The sequence below is a fragment of the Thunnus maccoyii genome, chromosome 21, assembly GCF_910596095.1.
Source record: "Thunnus maccoyii chromosome 21, fThuMac1.1, whole genome shotgun sequence".
NCBI classification, from domain to species: domain Eukaryota; kingdom Metazoa; phylum Chordata; class Actinopteri; order Scombriformes; family Scombridae; genus Thunnus; species Thunnus maccoyii.
Window position 1 is genome coordinate 3,873,590 of NC_056553.1, and position 22,388 is coordinate 3,895,977.

Sequence of the window (22,388 nt, forward strand, 5' to 3'; positions counted from 1 at the left end):
AGAAGTGGAAAAACTCAGTATTGAGTTTGAAGACTATAAATATAGTCTAACCACAGTTTCCACACACAGATACAATGCATTTACACTACACATATACATAACCAGTAGGGGAGAACGGGATAACATGAGCCACTTTTTACATTTGATGATTTTACTGCAAAATGAAAATGTATTTGCTTCAAATAATAGTTACTATATATACCTCAGGTTGTTGTCTACCCATGGAAATTAAAACAAGTTATCTAATTATTATGGTTTTAGAATAATGACCCATCAAAAAAAGTTAGTCCTATGGCACAACTTACCCTATGGTAGGGGTAAATTGAGCATGGGGATGGGGTAAATTGAGTGCTCTATAGGAAAATAGTGCTACCATTACATACTGATATAAAAATTACACAAAATCAACAAATTAATTATGAAATTAAAAATAATTTTGAACTTTATTAATGCCATCAATTTAAGAAAGGCAAAACTTGTACTTTTAAGTAAAACCATATGTTTGTGTCTTGTTGGTCAACATGTCACCTCAACATTTTCAGTAAAGATTAAACTGTGATCTTTGAGTGTTAACTACAGAAAGTATGTGTGTGTAAATGTGCTTTTTTGTATACAGACAGGTGACAAATTAAAGGAAAAACTGGTCCAGGTCTGAATGTTTGACCCCTACAGTGAGGGGGTCTGGGGGCTCTGATATGCTTTTGGGGGCATTTTGCTAACATGGTTTGGGTCCACTTGTCCCCTCAGAGGGAAGGGTCACTGCTAATCAATACAAAGTAGTTGTGAGTGATCAGCTTCATCCTAGGATGAAACATTTCTATCCTGATTAGAGCCATATGCCATATGCTATGACCTTCGCAGTCACCAGATCTCAACCTATTTGAATACCTGTGGGAGATTTTGGACCGATGTGTTGGACAGCGTTCTCCACCACCATCATCAAAACACCAAATGAGGGCATATCTTTTTTATCAACACCAAGGTGTATTGATGCTGTTCTGGTGGTCCAACACCTTACTAAGACCCTTTATGTTGGCTTTCCTTTAATTTGTCACCCGTCTGTAGCTACAGCATGTTTGTGTGTGGCTTAAACTCAACATTAGTCAACAATTAGGTATTTATTCATCAACATTGTAGCACTTGTAACAGGGATCAAACACGAACAGGGTCTCTAGTCTCTAGAATATCAGAAAATAATTTTTGGAGGTAAATTGAACCATTGACTCAACTTTCCCCAACGCCACTGGCACGTTTTACTCCACAACCTCCATTCTGACAAAACTGTTTCACACAGTGTGTCACACCCTGCCTGGACGTGTGTTTTTTGGTCTTTTTATGTTCTTGTGTTCTTTGGGGTCTCCTGGTTTGCACTTCTGTTTAGTCCTTCGGGTCACATGGGTTTTCTTGGGTGGTGGGTTTGGATTGCCTTTTGTTGTTTAGCCAGGTGTGTTGCGTACGTTAGTTTGGGCTCATGATGGTTCTTGGACAGGTTGGTGTGGGTTGTATTTAGAGTATTGTGTTTTTTGGGTTTTGGTTTTGTTTCTGTGTTTCCCTTGAGTGTTCATGTACTCCTCCTCACCTGCCCTGCTTCACCCTCGTTAGTCCTGCTCTGCTCTGTGTCTTTCCCACACCTGCCCTGTATCAGTCTCGTCAGCCCTGCCCTGCTTCCTGTGTTTCCCTCAGCCAATCACTCCCAGGGTCCACTCCTGCTTCCCCACCTGACACAGTGGTTCAGAGCTACAGTTATGCTGAGTTTATGACCTTGTTTTGTAGCTTACACTGACTTAAATTAACATGTAATAATGTCCAAAACTTATCTATTTTAATTTAGATACAAGACTGATAACTTTAGTAACATGATGAATTCACTTGTCATGACAAATATCATTTTTTTTGCTCTGTTTTGCTGACCACTCTCTCCACGTGCTTGAGTCCAAGATGGATTGAGTAAGAACTATACTTCCTTAATTTGTGGTCACATGATTACTTTTGCTCATGGTTACCTAGATAAAGGGGGTGGCTCATTTTACGCACTGGCTCTATTGACCCCATTCTCCCATACTGCCTGAAAGTTTGTGAACCCTGTAAAATCTGCTCTATATCTGCAAAAATACGACATAAAACGAGATAAAGAGACATTAGTTAAACAAATGAGATAAAAACCTTATACTTGTTTGTTTATTTATTGAGGAAAATGAGCCAATGTTACATATTTGTGCATGGCAAAAGTTTGTGAACCTCTAGGATTATCAGTTCATCTGAAGGGGAAATTAGAGTTGGGTGTTTCAATCAATGGGATGACAATCAAGTGTGAGTCTGGGAGGCCCTGCCTTATTTAAAGAAGAGAAATCTGGGACTTCACTATCAAACTCTGAGCTTCACAACACAGGTTTGTGGAAGTGTGTCATGGCTTGAACAAAGGAGATTTCTGAGGACCTTAGAAGAAGAGTTGCTGATATTCACCTGGCTGGAAAGGGTTACAAAACCATTTCTAAAAAGTTTGGACTCCACCAGTCGACTGTCAGGCAGATTGTGTACAAATGGAATACATTCAACACCATTGTTACCCTCCCCAGGAGTGGTTGAACAACAAAGATCACACCAAGAGCAGGCGTGTAATAGCCTGGGAGGCCACAAGAGACCCCAGGGTAACGTCTAGGAAACTAAAAGCCTCTCTTGCAGTGGCTACAGTCAAATTTCATGAGTTGACCATCAGGAGAACATTGAACATCAATATTGTGCATGGCAGACATGCAAGGAGAAAGCCACGACTCTCTAAAAAGAGCATTACTGCCGTCTACGGTTCGCTCAAGACAATATGGATAGACCAGAAGGTGACTGGAAAAAATGTTCTGTGGATGGATGAGACTAAAATTGCACTGTTTTGGCTTGAACGAGAAGCATTACGTTTGGAGATGAGCAAACACTGCATTCCAGCATAAGAACCTTATCCCATCTGTGGAACATGGTGGTGGTAGTATCATGGTTTGGACTGCTTTACTGCCTCTGAACCAGGACGGCTTGCAATCATTGATGGAGCTACGAGTTTTGAGTTGTACCAGCACATTCTACAGGAAAATGTCAAAGTATCCGTCTTTGAACTGAAGCTCAACAGAAAGTAGGTCATGTAGTAAGACATTGACCTTAAACACACAAGTCGCTCTAATAAAGAATGGTTAGAAGAAAGATAATGTTTTGGAATGTAGAAATGCTGTGGAAGGACCTGAAGCAGGCAGTTCATGCAAAGAAGCACACCAACATCCCTGAGTTGAGACTGTTCTGTAAGGAGGAATGAGCCGATGTGCAGAGCTGATAAACAGTTACCAGAAGCGTTGTCTTGTTTGTTTAATCGAGTTCACTTTATCTAGTTGTTGGCTTGTGTAAATATCTGATCACATTTAAGTCATATTTATGTAGAAATAGAAAAAGAGTCCACAAACTTTCAAGCAGCCCTGTACATTCACCATCCATCAGTCAAGTTTAAGCAACAAATCTTGAATTAATGAAATTCAATTGAGGAACGTGTGATTACCATGTGATACTTGAAAGTATCCATAAAGGAGCATGTGTTCATTCATAGTTTACATTTTGTTTGGGTTTCATAAAGCCAGACTGACACACTTGCTGATTCAAGACAGAGGTCCACATACAAGATAACTGCAATGCCCTGGTTTGAGTCCAGTGTTGCATGTCATATCTCCCTTTCCCTCCCTTTTGTTTTCTGTCTGCATCTCTGCTAATAAAGACAAAATGCTAAAAACATACATTTTGTAAAAAAAAAAAGTAATGACATTGCCGTATAGATATGCTTGTTTTTTTAAAAAAAGATTGTTACTGTTAGTTTGTCCACCTGAGAGTGCAGAAAAGTTTGTTCCACAAGGTATCAAAAATGTTATGTATTTATGTAAAAACAAAACCACAAAAACAAATATCAGCTAAATGAACATTAAATTAGTTTTTTAAAACTCTCAAGTATCAATATGAACTTCAAAAATGTATCAGTCAGAACTTTGTTAGTTCCCGAGCTCTTCCTTTTTGAAAACACTTCCCTTGAAAGCAGTTGGGATATTTGACTTCTAATACACAAATAAATAAATAAATAAATAAATTCTAGGTTATTAGACACACCTGTAAAATCTAATGCAATCCAACACAACAGTCCTGCAATAGATATAGCTTTGTGATGTTTTTGCATCATTCCTGTAACACTTCCTTGGACAAAGTGTTACAGTGCATTACAATAACAAACTGAATCTGCTAAACTTTATGAAAGCAGGATTTATTGCAAGACTCTTGACTGTAATTGCATTAGACTGTACAGGTGTACCAAATAAACTATAGTGACATGGTTTAAAAACAAAATATCTTAAATTAGTCTACAAATAAAACATTTCACCAAGAAGGTACACAACTTTTCAAATCAAAAATATCACTCTTTTAAGTCTTTATTTTTATTATTATTTGGGACTGACTTTTATCTGATGTAATCATGTTAAATATAAATCAAACTGATTAAAATAAAAAAACACCCTTATTTAATTTTATTGTATTTGTTTTTAATTTTAATTGATTGTTTTTTTTGTTTTTATTTCAATGTATTTTGTTTTTATTTTTTATTTATTGTATTTTTTTTTTGTTCTTGTTATTTTTATTGTTTGTTTTTATTTTATTTTATTAGGGCTGGTTTTGCTCCACCCCTCGCATTACGTCATTTCTAGCATGGCTTCGTCCAAGACTTCTAAAAGGGGGGACACAATTTCAGTTCCCATAATTGATCAAAAACGTACAAGTAAACTTTTACATGTTATTTTATTTAATACAGCAACCTATCTAGTACTAGAATTTATTAGTCTATATTGTACATGAATCAGTATTAACTTCATAGAAGTACGTTTAAGCTCCCCTTTCTCGTACATGGTCCGCTCCTCTCCTGTTCGAAGCTCCAAGCGGGAGCAAGTTGCTGTTGTATTGCCGGTTGTTGTTGTTGTTGTTGATGTTTCTTAGAGAAAGAAAACCTCAATAGGTAGTCTGCAGGTAACAAACACATTAATGTCTCATGTAACTAATGTTCTTAATACATGAACAGCGGCTAACGGTTTTAATAAACTCGTGAATTAAAGCTGTTGTCATGAAACTGTAAGAGAAGGTTGCTAGCTGGTGTTAGCCGTTAGAGGTTGAAGATGGACGTTGTTAAACTTTGCTTTAAACGTTAATTTGGGGAGTTAATATGTTGTCTAACTGTTTTGTACCACAGGATGGACATGACTACGTGTCTGAAGTCTCTGTTGCTGGCTATCCAGCAGTACACAGGCAGCAGAACAGCACAAACCGCGGCGCAGCTACAGAAACAAGTGGAGGTGAGCTCTACTTTCTGCCTCTGGTCTGACTTGATGGCGCTTGTTGACAGCCTACCTGCGACCAGAGACGTGTGTATCATATTTTAACGCTACGATTATATAATCAGGGTGCGATTTGTGAAAAAAATCAGAGGTGGGATGTTTTTGAATTGTTTCTATTCATGAAAATAAATCAGAACTACAGTGGGCCTATATAGACTATGAAGTATATTGGGCTGTTTCTTGCAGCTGTTACAGTAACATTTATAAAATAATTATGAACTTTAATAAAACAATTACAAAACTTGAACTTGACTACTGCATTTGCAGGAATATTTTAAGCCATTTTTTAAATTTAATTTATCAAGTAGCATGATATTTTCACTCTCAGTGATGTGATGTCAAGTTCATGCCTCGTCCTTTCCTCATCCGGACACACAGGAGATGTGATCATATATATATATAAACAGAAGGTTAAAAGCTAAAGCTTCGTAAATGCAGGTTAACATGCCAGAATTAAACTTTCCTTTCAGTACTGTGGATAGCACCACTGGGACAGATGTGCTTAATGTCATTCTTACAAGTCACTGTTTGATTCAGATCTATGCACAGCTGGTGGCAAACTTCAGTATTCAATAGAAAATAATCACAACATGCAATAAAAATATGCCTACTTGTCAGACGTACATTGTAAGTGTATTATGAAGGGATCTTCTAATGGTCAGTATGAACAGGAGGAATGATTACAGCAAGAAAAACAGGTTTCACTGTTTATTTGGGCTCCTTACTGTTGTTGTAAGACAGACTTGGAAAAATTGTGAACCTGTAAATCAGAGGTTATGGTGAGGTAAAAACACAACAACAGAACTGAAAGCACATAAACAAATTACAAAACACAAGTGGTGACGTACATACAGTAGCCACAATCTACTTCTCCTTACTTGACGGTCTTTACCTCGAAATGCATAAATTGGTTTTCTGGCTAAATAACTACAAAGAAATTCATGTTGCAATGAGGATGAGTGACGGATGAGGTTATGTTGAGCAATTCTGAAGTTGTCCCACATAGCAGCTGACTGTGCCTGTCTGTAGCAAACACACAACACTGCAGATGTTCTCAAACCCAAATAATCTGTTTCATACTTGTGGTTAGAAGCCAAAATATTGGCACGGATGTTTAAGCTTTATTGAAAGTTTTTAGGGACAAATCAACACCATCACTTTGTAAATGTATGCCTATGCAGCCCATAGTGTCAGTAGTGTACATATATATTCATGTTGTGTATGTTTGCAGGAGGTTTCAGGCCTTAAATGGGACCAGCTGCTGTCCTCGGGTCAGGTTCTGCCCAGTGAGTGTGTGAGTGAGCTGGTGGAGCTGGTTGGAAACCTGCACACTAGTCCTGCCCTGAGGAGCTCCATCATCTCCCTGCTGACACAACTTGGTAAAGTGAACCAGTTTACACATTCACCCTTTCACATAACACATTTAACAGAATATAAATGCTTTGGCAATATTTTGCGTTGGCGATTTGCTCGCTTAGTTGTCACCCAGGTAGCTTTTTTTTCACAATAGATTTCAGATGCACACAAATAGGATCTTACGCAGCCATTAGACAACCCTTGCTCTGCTGCTAGGTTCAAGGTCTCACCTCACTGGAAACCATCAAATCAGCTGGTTCATATGAAGTATTGTCTCTCTACTTTGGCACTCTGTACACTCTGTGACTCTCTCACACAGGCTTCTCAGCACAAACCTTCATGTATAGGGGAAATATAAATCTTATGTTTTTACCTGTTATCTGACATCGGTTTGCATCCTCCAAGGTATTATTATGATCACACAGGTCAGGTGTTAACTATCTTCCCAGGAATGTGAATATCTTTGCAAGTGGTGAAACCAACTTTTAAATCCAGTATTTCCACAACTTTTTAAAATCAAAACTACAAACATGGCCCTTCTGTTCTCTTCTTCACTGTGTGAGCTGTACAATATGTCCACCACTGTGGAAATACTGGGTTAAAACACCTCAGGTAAAGATCTTCTCATCCTCAGTAGACAATAAACACCTGTCTGATCACAGATCACATCAAACCATAACGTTTACGCTGTTTGAGCCTGTGTGACAGTCACAGAGTGTGCAAAGACAAAGAAAAAGTAGAGTCGGGGGTCACTTGACAAACTGCAAGCTCACCTATTTAGTACCTACAAATTATCTCCAAATTCTTCTTGTACAGTGCTTCTTTAGAAAGACTGCTTTAAGAAGACAGTGTGAGAGTTGAAAGCAACACTGAGGAAGGATGTGGCAGAAAACTGAACTAGCAGCTCTTTCTGGTATATTATCTTTGTATTTTTCCCCACCGTCATGCTCTCTCGTTCAGCCTGTGATGACGAAAGTCGAGAGATGCTCCACAGCAGCTACAACCTCACCAGCACCCTGGCGTCTGTCATCCACCGGCACAGCGCCACACCAGGCGAGCCTCTAGTACTGCAGGTTAGTCCGTCACTGCTGTCTGTTATTAGTCAGTGCAGACACATTGCAAGAATATGACTGCTTACTCCTCTGTGTACAGCATACTTTAAATATACATTTTAGGCACCGTGCTGTAAAAATGCTTTGAGATAAGGTTGTCTCTAAAAAATCCTGATGGTAATATGTAGTGTTTGATTACCTCGTAAACAAATACCTTTCCATGTTTAAATATTTAAAAATTGAAAGACAGTAGATAAAGCTACAGTTAGTCACTGTTGAGGTGCAGTTATTAAATAATTTTAAGCCAGTAACAGCTCAGATCTCTGCATGTTAATTTCAGGAACAGATTGTTGTTATAATGTTGTTTTTTGTATCTTTTAGTGTCTCCAGGTGCTGCAGAAAGTGACTTACAACACTCGCGTCTTCCATTCTACAAACTACATTCATGAGCTCATCACTTTTCTCATGACCAACATGTAAGAACCACATCTACCAGCATGATATAAATAAAGAACCACTGCGTATGTTTGCCATTCAACTAACCATACCACCTCGGATCTTTTGCCACAGTCAATCTCACAATGAGGACATCATCATGCCGTGCCTCGGCCTTATGGCCAATCTCTGTCGTGACAACCACTCAGTGCAGAGTCACATCAAGTCTCTGGTGAGTGTCTGCTGTATCACTAACACAGGATGTCCGTCAATGTTTGAGGGTGAGACTTGTTTTATTTAACATTATCACAGGTTCACATCGGAGTTGCGAGCTGAAACAAAAGCGATATAAACATGTTGATCAAAGTATTTTTAAAATGTGAAGCAGGAAACAGTGTTTGACAAATCTTACAATTTAGAATTCTACTATTTAACAAAACGTTTGTGCATAATAGCACCAACAGATAGGCTAGCTCTTTGGAACAGTTACATTAAAAAATGAAGCATTGCTATAATTTAAATTCCCCTCCACTCAAAACTATTGGATGTTTGTTCTCTTCTCTGTGCAGAGTTTGTTTTCACATTCATCTGTAGAAAGAGGAAAGTTCCTCTGAGCTCAACCTTACATCTCATTTTAACACGTGTATCTATAAGCAGGATTTGTGACATTACAACTAGTTTGGAGCCAATCGTAGTCCAGTATGCAACTTACACAAGTGTGATGTGGAAACTTGAAGCCTCCAGAGCACAAACACTGAGATGTCTCAGTGAAGGAGGAGACATCTTGTATCCAGCAGTAAAACATATTTTGCATTTTCATAGAATTTCTAACTAGGTAATGCAACTTGGAAAAACCATATCAGACATATTATTCAAAGAAGAGTATTTTCATATGTTTTAAAACGTGTCTGGAGAGCTTTAGATTAACATCTTGACAACATGAAGATTTCTTTTTCTTTTTACTTTTCAGCACAGCAATTCAGTTCAAAATTAACATCAGCCTTGTGCCAAATGCCATGAAAACATGTGTCTTTGGTGTACGGCTGCAACTTAAGATTATTTTCATTATTGATTAATCTTTTCTATTAATCATTTTCTCTATAAATGTCAGGAAGTGGTTATAAAAACCTGTTAAAATTCAAAGTGAAAGATGATTTCATCAGACATCTTGTTCTGTCTAATCAACAGTCCAAACCTCAAACATATTGAATCATACTATCACGTATGACAAAGAAAAAACATCAAATCTTCACATTTGAAAAGTTGCAACCAGCAAATTTCTGGCATTTTTGCTTAAAAAAAATCACTAAAACAGTTATTCAGTTTTGAAAATAGTTGCAGATTAAAGCTCTGTTGATTCATCAATCGGTAGTAAGTTTACATGTTTAAAACTTCTAGTTGTTTTTGTTGACTGTGGTCATTTTATCTTTTTACTGTTTGTTTTATGTCTCAGTGCTGTTACTGTAAGTGATGTCTTCAGTTTTTTTTGTTTGTTTTTTTGTTGATGAAGCAAATTCCTATCAACTACTGTACGTTGAAATTGCAGTAAAGTATTTAATCTTGAAGAGGCTTCAATGTGAAGCATTTGACTTGAACAAATATACAAACTACAACAACCTCTTCACAAAAATAAAAAAACTATATGGAACAAGTTTTTTTATGGTTGACACATATTTATCCTAACCAGCTTCTTACAAGCTATTTCCACATGACAAACATTATATTTGTGGAACAGGGAATCTGTTTAAGTCATCCACAACATAAACATTATCAGCTCGTGGCTCGTTTTAAAATGTCTGACCTGTGTATTATACAGTGTATGTGTGTGTGTGTTTGTTTTCTTGTAGGATAACGTGAAGCCATTCTACCGTACACTGATCAACTTTCTGGCTCACAACAGTCTCACTGTGGTGGTCTTCGCGTTGTCTATACTGGCCAGCCTCACTCTGAATGAGAAGGTTGGAGAGAAGGTAGGTGGGAAACACTCGCCAGCGAAATTTTCTCACACTACAGGGGGCCTCTCAAGAGTCCTCAACAGCACAAATAACTGTTTGTGTCCTTTCTGTTCCTCTTTTCACTTCAGTTTTTATCTAAAAATAAATGAATGAACTAATTGAGGATGAGTTGCTTGACGTGAGTACACCTTGTTCATCTTCTCCGTTTGTGTTTCCTCCCTCAGCTCTTTGACGCAAGGAACATCTACCAGACTTTCCAGCTTGTATTCAACATCATTGTGAACGGCGATGGTACTCCGACACGAAATTACTCGGTTGACCTTTTGGTTGACCTCTTGAAGAGCCCTAAGATAGCAGATTGCCTCACTAGGTACCCCCCTCTGCCACACACACACACACACACACACACACACACTTATACACACATTGTTCACTTGTGGCTCCGCTGGTCTCAAAATATCACTGAAACACTTTCTTTTTCTTTCTTTTTTTTTTTTTTTTAACACTTCTAGGTATCAGCACTTCTCAGCATGCGTGTCACGAGTTTTAGGACTGTTGCAATCAACAGACCCAGACCCTGCAGCCAAGGTGAGTTGAGACAAAGCGGAAACAAGATTAATGGTTCAAGAGGTTTATTTGTCACGTGCATAAGTGTAAATGTACAACAGCTGTGAAATGAAACTCCGACAACTGTGAAAATAGCAAACGTAAAGCTACATAACAGCATAAAAAATATAAAGGTACATACAGGGAAAAATAACAGAATATCACAGAATCTATATGTACATGGTAAAATTAAAACAAGTAAGAAATATGGCAAAGAGCAAGCATCCTCTGCTTCTCCGTCCTGAAGTCTACCACCATGGAGACATTCAAGTCCAAGTTGTTGTGTGTCCACCATGACGACAGAACCTCCACCTTGTCCTTATAGGCTGTCTCGTTGCTATTGGAGATCACGCCTACCACCACCATCTGTGAATCTGTGAATTTCATAGTGATGTTGCAGCTGTGTGTGGCTGTGCAATCGTAGGTGTAAAGGGAGTAGACTAGAGGACTCAGCCTTTGGGGGCGCCGATGTCACCACTGACCTTTCTTGCGGTTGTTTTTGTCTTTATTATGTCATAGCAGGTGTAGTGCCAGTAAATGTTTTGTCGTGTGGTTTACTGGATTTAATAACCACCAAGCCCTCTGACTGTACCGCTTACTAACAGGCCACCACAATCAAATTTCAGCACGTAGTCATGTTTACAAAAAACTTATGAAGTAAGGCATCAAAATTATATAGTTTTGTTAACATTAGCAAGTATTAGTCGGCACACACACACATCCATACATTTCTGCATTTCGACTATAGGTCTTCTTTAGCTCACCTGCAGTTACTTTCATTATCAATTTGAATTTGAATCAATCATTTGTTTTGGTCTATGATATGTCAGAACATTGTGGTAAATCCTCACCACAGTTTCTCAGACCAAAAAGAGAAAATGTTTGGGTTTTTTTTTTCTCCTTAAAAAATACCTTAAAGATGAATTCATTACTACAGCTGTTGCTAATTTACTTTCAATACTGTCAATCAACTACTGGATTCATCAGCTGTAGTCGGTATTAAAACTTATTGTAGTTATTGTATCGGCACTAATATCAAAATATTGTAAACATCATCATCCAGGCCTTTGTACCTGTGTGTTGGTAAATGACTTTTTATCTTCTGTGCTGACAAAAGTATATTTCTACATGTAGATAGTATGTATTGTGTAGTATCACACATGACTCTGATTTAATATCAACTCCAAACTTAAATCATGGTACTCGACCTTAGAAACACACAGAAACAGCTGCTGCTGTTTACCTTTGTGGAGCAGAAGAGAAAAATCAAATTTCCTGCATTCAAATCAAGAAGAGCACCGAGCCACGTAGCACTCCGATGAAATGATATGATTTGGCCAAAAAAAGCTGAATAATAATTATATAACTTTATAGGTGGTTATAGGTCAGTATACAGTAATTAACTCGGTGCAGTCTGTGATGTATCGTTATCAGTATTTGAGGTAACCAGTCCGTCGTCATCACCTTCCAGCAGTACATGAATCTGTGTTACTGAGAAGTTTAAATAAGTGTTTAACCCTTTCATGCATGAATTATGATAACCTCAGTCAGTGTTTTTGTTCCTCTTTAGGCATGAAAAAAAATATTTGAACTTCATTTTTTTAAACACACATTTTTCAAGGAGTTTGTCCAACTTCTCCCAACATAAAATCAATGCTTGGTAATTTTTACAATTGTATTACTCCTTAGTTGTTACTTGATGTTACAAAATTTTATTTACCTGCAAAGGTCTACAACTATAGAAGGATTGGCAAGATGTTCCTGAGCTGCTCAGTATTTCCAGCTGGCAGGCGGCCATCTTGGTTTTGAGCTTTTACAGTCTATGGTTTTGAGAAATGTATGGGATGACACACTAGAGTCCACTGTGTTGGCTGATGTGCAACTATACCATTAAAACCCCACGCATATATAAGAAAACGACTTTTGAACAGCTGTCCACTGTAGTGACCACTATGCATGAACGGGTTAATGAAACATGCACCAAATAAAGTTAATTTTGGTTTTCATGCCTCTTTCTCCTCATTTTCTGACCCATTTTAAGGCTCGTATGTGCAAACAGGCTACTGACAGATCATAACTTTATCAGCAGTGTGCGTACTGATGAGCTTCGGAGAACAATTATGTTCAAGATGAAGTTCATTTAGATTTTTTTTTGCCTGTTGTTTGCAGGTGTTGGAGCTCCTCCTGGCTATGTGCAGCGTCTCAGGTCTACGCTCCTTGTTGTGCGAGGTGGTTTTCAGACCAGTGGGACCCAAACTCAAAGCTAAAGGACACGAGCAGGGGGCGGGACTGGACGGCGGACGCAAGGTGGAGTCTGGGCTGGCTCTGGTGCAGTGGCTGAGCTCGCCTGTGGAAGGCGCTGAATCCTGCTCGTTGCAGGCTTTGCAGCTGCTGAATGAGCTGCTGGAGGTACGACAGGAATTCAACTTTTACTTTATTATCCGAAAGAGGAAATTTATTTGGTCTCTTGTGTAGCGGCGGCAGCAGCAGCAACATAGTGGAGAGGTTTGACATTTGAATCCCTGTCAGTTAGAAACATTTTAAGTGGAGTGACTCAGTCAGTGAATTGTGGTCTAACCTCAAATGTTAGCTCAGACACATGGGAAGATTTTTTTTCCTAGATGATGTGTTCTGACAGGTGTTAGAAAACAGGTACATTTAACCTTTCTCCACATTTTTAGTGAGGTCCATCCAACATTAACAAGTATAATTTACAGTGATGAGTTCTCGTTCCAGCGTTGAAAATGAAACACAGATGAATGGCGGACAGTGTCACCATAATCAAGACTAAACAAGATTTTATTCTTGTTGCAAAGGGAAAACATTTCTTAAAACAAAAATAAAAACGTAATGTTGGGTTCAGTTTCTTTGCAACGTTATCACTGTTAGTGTGGAAAGATAATGTGTCATCGTATGCAGAGACTTTTTCTAAGTCAATTACCTCTAAAGTTTTAAGTTGATATATAAAATATATATATTTCTTTCAGTAGTTTTGCTTTTATTTGACCTAGACATGAGAGGAGAGAAAGCAGGGATGACATGTAACAAAGGTCCTCGCCTCAACTTGAACAGATGACCTTGCGATTTATTTTCTTGAACCTTTACGCCACCAGGATGCCACTTGTTTTGAATTGATTTGATATTTCAGCAGTTTTGATCTACTCTTTTCTCTCTCCAGGAGGCGCTGGGAGCCGACAGTGTGTCTGATTGCGTGCTGAGCTTTGTGGAAATGTTACTCCCGGTCCTGTTAGGGCTGCTAAAGGGCCTTGATCCTGCACAGGGAGACGCTCACCTAAGAAAACACTGCCAACGCATCACGCACGTCACCGGTCTGCTGCTAAATATCCTTCACATGACCCGGTCGGTCTGCTGCTTGTTTGTGTCTGTCTGTATGTTGAAGCCTTAACTCTTCCACTCCTGTGCGCCGAGGACTCCACCAGATCCATGTTGTCCCGTCAGGTGAACGCTCAGCTCTGCCTCTCTCAGGTTGAATCCCTCTTCTCCTGTTGTCATAGCAACAACCCTCTCACCTGCCTGCCTCCCGGCTCAGATAACGACCTCAGGTGAGCGAGTACTGTAGGTGAGACCAGCAGGATTGTGATCACGGTCTCATGAAATTAAAAGTGTGATTACGATTAATAATCACTATTTACATGTTTATATTATGATGTATGATAGACTTATTAATGAGGTTTATCAATAAGGATCTTCATTTCTTTTTAATGGTGTATTTTGTGATCCTAGTTTGATATTAGATGCAGTTTGCAGCGATAGAAGACCAGATGAGTCACTGACAAGCCAAACTTCTTATAGTTCATTACTCAATAAGACATGATTATTGATATTGATTATTTGCTGATCAAAATATTAATATTTGATGTTTACAACCGATGTAGACAGTCCATAAGAACTGAAATGTGTCTCTAAAAAAGATTTGAGATAAATCTTAGGTGATTAATTGATCAGTCTATTGACAGACAGTTACTTTTGGTGTTTGATTGATTGTTTGAATAATTCTTAAACATGAAAGCCGAGTATTTTCTAGTTCCAGCTTCTCAAATGCAAGAATTTGCTGCTTTTCTCTGTTTTATATCGTTGTTAGTTCAATATCTTCAGGTTTTGATTTGTTGGTTGAAAACAAGATATTTGAAAACGTTGCCTTGAGCTCTGGAAAATTATGATCATTCATTCATTAAAATTTTATAAACCAAATAATTAATTGTTTAATTAAAATTAATCTATAAGAATAATAATAATTAATTTAAGCCCTAAATAAAACTAGACATGGTTACTTGTACAGTTCTCAGGGTGGAAAAGGCGGCTTGAGTGTTTGTACAGTTTTATTAAAAATATTTTTTCCGTAGTGTTTTGGGCTGTGGCCTTCCTCAGAGGATGAGGAGTGTTTAACAGCAGATAACTGATTTATATTTTTAAGGTTGAGCAGCCTGATTTTTGTCTGTAAACACGTATGTCACTAATGGAGAATGATGAGTGTCACCATTAGTGCTGGGGATTATTAAATCACCTGAAATCAATATCACAATTAATTGGCACATTTAACTTGATTAAGATATATCTGTAGGCATCCATCCTTGTTGTGGAGCTTTAATTAATTCTTAATAAGCAGAAAGTCATGGATTTGGAATAACATTTATTTAACATATTTAATAGTCAAGAACCCTTTTAGACATTTGGTGCTAAATTGGGTTGAAAAACACATTTACGGCTTCTGCTGTTTCACTACATCTGTGGGACATTTTAGTGTATGAAGTGTCCTGCGAAAATGACAATGTGTGATAAAACGCTGCGTCTGAGAGGGGCGCCAGTCAGGTGCGGGTTTTCTGATGTTACTATTTACCCGCTTAGCATTTTTATATGATGTGGTTGCGTTTCAGGTGATGGAACAAATCGCTCGTGGTTCATCTCGATGCCACAACTGTTTCCTGTCAACAAGACAGTGTTTCCCTTACATTCATAAAATTTATGAGCGCCGCTGCTAAAATTTCAGACGATCATTAATGTCAACAAGCTACTAATGATTTTCTCTCGCACACTGTGCAACACCCTCATCCTCACTCTCCTCGTTCTTCAAAGGACATGTACGTGTTTTTGCTAGAGTAGCGTTGCTCCGTTAAGGAATAAGGCAGTGCGCGCGCGCGTGTGTGTGTGTAAATGTGCGCGTGTAGTTGCGCGAGCGGAGCAGAGGAAAAATTTAGCAGTAAGTCGTCAATCTGGCAGTAAATGTAGAGTACAGACTACAGTGTGTCACTTAATAAATGCTGCAGCTCCTCAAGTAAATACTCATGTGTCGAAGGAGGTTAGCCCCGAAGTTAGCAACACCGCGTTAGCTTAACTTGACCAGGCTCACTTAAGGTGGACTGACTTTTAAGGTGGACCCGCAGTTCTCATTTTAGTGTAGAACCGAGAAGTGTGTGGCTGATGAGTCTCTGTCATATGCCCCCCCCACCCCACCCCCGCTACAAACCAGTCAACCTAGGGGAAACACTGCAAGATTTTACCAACTTGATAACATCAGTTAGACACCCATAGAGAAGTCACCTTTACTAATGATTCATTGTGAAAACGAAACTTGTGATAATATTGTTTATACAGCTTTTCACTGGTTGTAGTAGTACTTTTACTCATGTACTGCACTTGAGTACAAGTCAGAGATTCTTTTATGCTACGTTTTACTTCTACTCCACTACATTTATTTAGGTACAGTAAATTAAAACACTCAACAGTATATAAAATGGGTAAAATTAGCTCTGCCACACATAATTAAATGCTGCTTACATGTTCGTATGTCAGCAATAATAATCCAATAGTATATAAGACAAAAATCAATATACGAACTGTCAGTGTGTAATGTGTTGGTCGTGGTTTGTAGTGATGAACCTACAGAGAATTATCAGTGACTCTGCAGCTCCTCTCGGCTTTACGGAGCTTTATAGTGAGTTTCAGCTCGTTGTTGTTCTGGTTCACTCTCAGCGTCTCTCATAGCGTCGTTTTCAGAGAAAAAACTCTACAAAACACCTTGTACAAACAGTGTGGTTTTAGAGCTAAACAGAGCTAAAAGAGAGTGAACATTCATCATAATGTTGCTCTGTAAGTAAACAGTGTGTTTTTTACTGAAAACAAGTGGACAAAGAAATCAGTGAATGCAGAACTTTAAGCTTAATGAAGTATTTTGTGCTGTGGTATTGCTACTCTTACTTATTTTAATGCTTCATCCACTGCTGCAGCGTTAGTATATAAAGACTCAGTTGTGTATTTTGTGTGTCTGTTTCAGTCAGGTGTGTGCAGAAGCTCTGCTGAGGACTCTGGAGTTAATGAGCAAACTGAGACAGCAGGTGAAGGACATGGAGACCAGCTTCTACAGGATGTTACAGGTAAACAACACTCACAATGAAGACTCGACCTTTTTCTCCACCTGTGCTTCATCTTATTTTCTGTCTGTAATGTGTCTGCGGTTCCCTCAGATATCCTCTTTAACCTTTTTTATTTTCTGTGTGTTTACCAGGACCAGAGAATAGTGACTCCCCTCTCTCTGGCTCTGACGTCCCATCGCAGAGAACGTGTGCAGACTGGACTCTCGCTGTTGTTTGAAGCCACGCACCTCCCAGACTTCCCATCACTGGTGTGAGTCACTTGCAGGAAATCATTCTTGTTGGTTTTTATTAAGATCATTTGCTTAAAAAAGTAAAAACGGAGATCTGGGAAACAGTGAAAAATATAAACTGCTTTAAATGTAACTATTTGAAAGTGAAAATAGCTGTTTTATTTGTGTTTTCAACCTGTTGTAAAATATATTGTGTTTGACCCCGAGATTGAAAATCAATGTTGGTATTTTAAGGATCAATTTCAGATAATCCAACTGAAAATAATGATTAATAGAAAAAAATCCTAATGTCTGCTGTTGGGTAAGTGAATAAGGTAAATATAACTCCTGAAATGTGGACAAAGTAGTTGCCAGTTTCCTTACGTACTGTTGATATTTAATTAATCAAACTTTATTTCTCAAGTCTGGGAGAAAGTATCGCCGCTAACAACGCCTACCGCCAGAGAGAGGCCGAGCTGTCTGTCAAGCGTGTCGCAGTGCAGGAAGTCCCGCCTCCCAGGACGAACAGCAGCGTACCGGACTCTTCCGGTGCGTCCAGCAGGAGCGTCCACGGTCTGGTAGAGAAGATACAGAACGGTTTGGAGGTACAGTGTGTTTAATTCATGCTGGCAACTGATATTTAATAGTGGAAGAAACTGCTTAAATAATGTGTCAGTTGGTGATTAAAAACAAACTAGATAATTCAACTACAGGCTTACAGTCGGATGTGTTAACATATAATGTACACTGTAGAGCGAAAAATCTCACTTGGCGGTATCGTCCTTTAATTCTGATGTAAATGTTTTATATCTGGATTGATTCCGTAGAATTATTAAAATGAACTGATGTTCATCAGTTTCTGCTTTCAGTTGCTAATTTTTTTTTTGTGGGTGTAAAATGTCTGACACTAATATCTTCTTGTGGTTTTTAGCTGCAGGAACAAGTGAAGGATTTACATGTCTCTGAGATCATCGACGTTTATGAACAGAAACTCTTGGCATTTGCGGTAAATGAGACATTATTTGATCTTCCTCTTTACTGTAAGAAAAACTGAAAAAAATACCTCCATTTCCTGCTATAAATCCTGTTGCTGTGAACCTTATTTTCACCTTTTGTTTAGTCGTTGTAATTAAATTTAATTTTCAAGTGTTTTTCCACTATCATTATGACAAAAATACAACCAACAGCCACTTATCGCAGAGTAATATCACCTCCAACATGCTGCGGGTTGTTTGCCACAGTAACCACCAATGTAGGCACATAAAAACTGATACTGATAGTAGTATTACTGTAAATGATGCTTTAGAGTAATGATAATGACAGTAATAGTTGTGAATCTCTTTCATTTTAACATTGTCTTGATGGTTGGCAGAATAACAGTTAAATCTTTCTGTTTCTTCTTCTGTTAGTCTAAAGAGAGTCGTCTGCAGGACTCGTTGGAGGTGAAGGCTCTCGCTCTCTCTCAGGCCGACCGTCTCATCGCTCAGTATCACCTCCAACAAGCTCAGGCCGAAGCCGAGGTAAAACACACACACACACACACACACATACACACACACACACACATATACACACATACACACCTATCAGAGCTGGAGATGCACCGATATGGAATTTCAGGGCCGATAACTGATAATTATATTAGTGCAAATGCAAAAATGTGACAAAATATGACAATAAATATATATATATTTTTTAGATTGATGTTTATTTTTCTAATACAGCACCAATATTTACACCATTCACCATCCCTTCAATAGATAACACATTTATTTATTGTAAGCCTTTTTTTTTTAAACACCCTTATTTAATCTTTTTAATATGTACATTAATTAACATCAGACCTATATTGGCCTGCGTTATAAGAGGCTCCCTACTATTGGATGTATTAATCGTCTGAAATTCCATTATCAGAAAAATAACAATAATTTAATGTAGACACAGGAATGAATATGGCTAAAGTTCGTCCTTTACTTTTATTTAGATGCTGCATTGTAAGTTCTTCTTGTTTGTCCTTCTCTCATTATAGCTTTTATTTAGTTTTTATCAATTTCTAGAATGTAGGTGAACTCACAATGTTATTAAAATAGTCTTAATATTAAAATTACACATTTATGATCTCATTAATTACATGTTAGTTTGAGAATTTACAGTAGACAGACAGAAAAATGAGGAAAAAGAGCAGTTAATGAGATGCAATAAAGGCATTTTGTAACAAACCGAGCAACCAGAAAGCAAGAACCAGAGCAAATAGTTTTAAAATAAGATAAATTAACCACAGTCAGTCTCACCTAAACTCTCCTGTTGCTGACAGTTGTTTTCCTCTCTGCGTGGTTTCCTGTCTGCAGGCTCGTAAGCTGGGTTGTCTGCTGAAGGAGGCGGAGCGTCGGTGCGAGGATCTGCAGGGCGAGCTGGGCAGCCAGGTGCTGGAAGAGGAGCGCTCCAAGGCCGACATGGAGGAGCTGCTGCGGCACAACGCCAGGCTGCAGCAGGACTCCGAGAAGCACCAGGTCCTCAAAGGAGCCTACAACGCACTGCTCAGCAGGTCAAATTCACATTCATATAAGTCAGTCTGTGAAAGTCTGAAACTACATCAAACACAAGGCTGTAAAATGTTAATGCAGTATTTTGTAAACCAAAAAAATAGTATTTCTGCAACCAAAACCAGTGTCAAAGTTACGTTTCTCATGCTCATTCTCACAGAAACATAAACTCAAAACTCTATAGTTGTTTGCATCTTCTGTTTCAGAAAAGGGCTCAAATTCAATATTTTGCATTTTGCAGAAATCCAGACAGTGTTACATTTCTCTCTCCCCTCATCTCATTGATCCAGCACAGCAGAGATCTTCCCTATATCCACGTTTCCCGTTTACTGATCTAAACAGTCGCAAAAAGTGTTTTCTGCCACACAAAAAGGGATGAAATCTGGACAAACAGCAGAGAAGAACAGTACAATCAGTCAGAGATGAAGCTACAGAGACTGGAGACAAATTAGTTTCAGACTTTGTTGATTCTCAGTTGTAGTTTCATTGCAGCTCAAAGAATGACTGGTGAACTGCACCAGTTTTCACCAGTATTTTCTATATTGTTTGTACAAAGAAACAGAATAAGATGCTATGATAACATAAAACTTCTACACACATGATTTGAAAATGTGAACCTAAATGAACCAAATACCCAAACAGGAACAATCACTATAAAACCTTCTACTGAGGTTCAGACTGTAGGTAACAAACTGTCAGGTGTGTGTGCAGGTTTACTGGAATTAACAGCTGATTTCAGGTGTGTAACAGGTCGTTCTCCTGTTCAGGTTCAACGAGAGCGAGCGGCTGCTGAAAGAGCTGCAGTCGGCTCACATCTCCCTCACCAAACAGAGCGACACTCTGAGGAGGAACCACGAAGCACTGCAGCTGCAACAAGACAAGTAATACACTCACACTCACGCACACACACACACACACGTTTTAATACTTTTATTTATCTGCAGGTAATTTCTTAGGTAATAGCAGCACCTTCTCCGAATTCTGTCTCTTTCTCTCTCAGGATGGTGTCAGTGTTGGAGGAGAAGGAGGAGGAGATCAGATCCCTCCATTCAGATCTGCAGCAGAAAAACAGCGACATTGCAGGTCAGTCGGCGTATAAACTCAGCGTGTAAATGAGTCTCACAGCTGCTGGGATCCATTCAGTGTTTTGCATGAATGACTTCAAGTTTGATGAATTTCAGCTTCTTACTTTGGCGCCATCTGGTGGTCACATCAGGAGTGACAGTGTGGTGGTTCAGCATGTCGATGAACGCTTTGTCTTGTTTCCGTCAGGTCTGCGTGGTGAATTGCGAGCGGAGGAAGAGAAGGGAAAAGAAAAAGATCAAGAGAAAAGAGACCTGGAGGAGACGGTGGATGTTTTGAGGAAGGAGCTCGACAAGATGGAGCAGGCGAGGAAAGAAGCCAGCAGCAAGGTAATGAAGAGATACAACAAACCCACAAAGCTGCTTCTAGTGTCTCATTGTACATTCAAAACATTACAACTTTTAGGTTCATCAAAAGAGCCCGACATGCTTGTTGTAAATTTAGATCTGGTCAGACATACAGGTTTTTTTTTTACTGCTGCATCAGTTCAGACTTTAGTTTGTGATAATCTGCTGTCCAACCAGAAGAAACTGGCATCATTATGGCCTTAAAATATTCTGTGTGTTTGGAGTTTTTCTTGCAGTTTGTTCTGATTATGCTCCTTCTGCTAACAAACTCTTAAACAAGGTCAGATTCTGATATTTCTGGGTGTCTTTGTGTTGTTATTTGGTGCCAAAATTTTGTGAAGTTAAACTCGGAGCTACAAGAGTGAAGCTACAAGATAATCCAAAAAAAACAAGAAGATTGATATCACTCTCATGTCTGTACATAAATATGAAACTAATGCCAGCGTATTTCTTTGCTGGAGACCCTTAACGGACTACTACAGTGGAGAAGTGCATAACTGACCTTGAAAAATGTATTAAAACTTTCTGCAGCAAAGAGAAAAATGCAGGAAAGTTGTCAAACAACCTGCCGTTAAGTTTGACAAAACTTCCTGTTTTCCAGGTGTCGTCTCTGGAGCTGCAGAAGAGTCAGCTGGAGGCGAAGCTGAACAAACACTCGGAGATGATCGCCATGATCCACAGCCTGAGCAGCGGCAAGATGAAGAATGACGTCAACCTGTCGCTCTGAGGAACAGAAAACCATGCAGATGAGTGACGGAGGAAACAATTAGAGTTTTTAAAATTAGTTCAATAAACTATGATCCTGATTTTCTTAATGAAGTTTACTAAACTGAAATCTTTGTACGTGTCTTTGTACGTGTCACGTCTGTGTTATCTATCTTTGTCTTTTATTGTTTGGTAAATAAAGATGAATCTGTGTTTGTACTGTGTCCAGATGAAATAACTCTGTGTCTGTGTCGTGAGTGTGAGCCAGTATAATATGTTTTTCTGGAGCCAAACGCCAAAAAAAAG

At 38.7% G+C, this 22,388-nt stretch overlaps 1 protein-coding gene across 3 annotated transcripts; it reads left to right on the plus strand.

Annotated features, from left to right (window-relative positions):
- The first annotated feature begins 1,926 nt into the window (after positions 1-1,926).
- Positions 1,927-22,320, plus strand: cip2a (cellular inhibitor of PP2A). 3 transcript variants are annotated; one of them, XM_042399330.1, is made up of 22 exons: positions 1,927-1,947; positions 5,255-5,357; positions 6,631-6,778; positions 7,716-7,828; positions 8,189-8,283; positions 8,378-8,474; positions 10,090-10,212; positions 10,422-10,567; positions 10,710-10,785; positions 12,973-13,212; positions 13,982-14,144; positions 14,219-14,366; positions 17,096-17,195; positions 17,327-17,445; positions 17,829-18,009; positions 18,336-18,410; positions 18,814-18,924; positions 19,753-19,949; positions 20,715-20,828; positions 20,948-21,030; positions 21,220-21,359; positions 21,979-22,320. In XM_042399330.1, the coding sequence occupies exons 2-22, from the start codon at positions 5,256-5,258 to the stop codon at positions 22,102-22,104; spliced, it is 2,697 nt and encodes an 898-aa protein (XP_042255264.1). In that variant the 5' UTR covers positions 1,927-1,947; position 5,255; the 3' UTR covers positions 22,105-22,320. The 3 variants fall into 3 exon arrangements, with proteins under 3 accessions (XP_042255264.1, XP_042255266.1, XP_042255263.1); XM_042399332.1 differs by lacking the exon at positions 1,927-1,947 and adding an exon at positions 4,764-4,783; XM_042399329.1 differs by lacking the exon at positions 1,927-1,947 and adding an exon at positions 4,872-5,034.
- Positions 22,321-22,388: the final 68 nt, after the last annotated feature.

Bases quoted from the DNA above. Each gene is read 5' to 3' on its own strand.
- cip2a (XM_042399330.1), top strand. From the start codon at position 5,256: ATGGACATGACTACGTGTCTGAAGTCTCTGTTGCTGGCTATCCAGCAG. The intron at 10,786-12,972 runs GTGAGTTGAGAC...TGTTGTTTGCAG, and splicing joins ACCCAGACCCTGCAGCCAAG to GTGTTGGAGCTCCTCCTGGC. The intron at 21,031-21,219 runs GTCAGTCGGCGT...TGTTTCCGTCAG, and splicing joins GAAAAACAGCGACATTGCAG to GTCTGCGTGGTGAATTGCGA.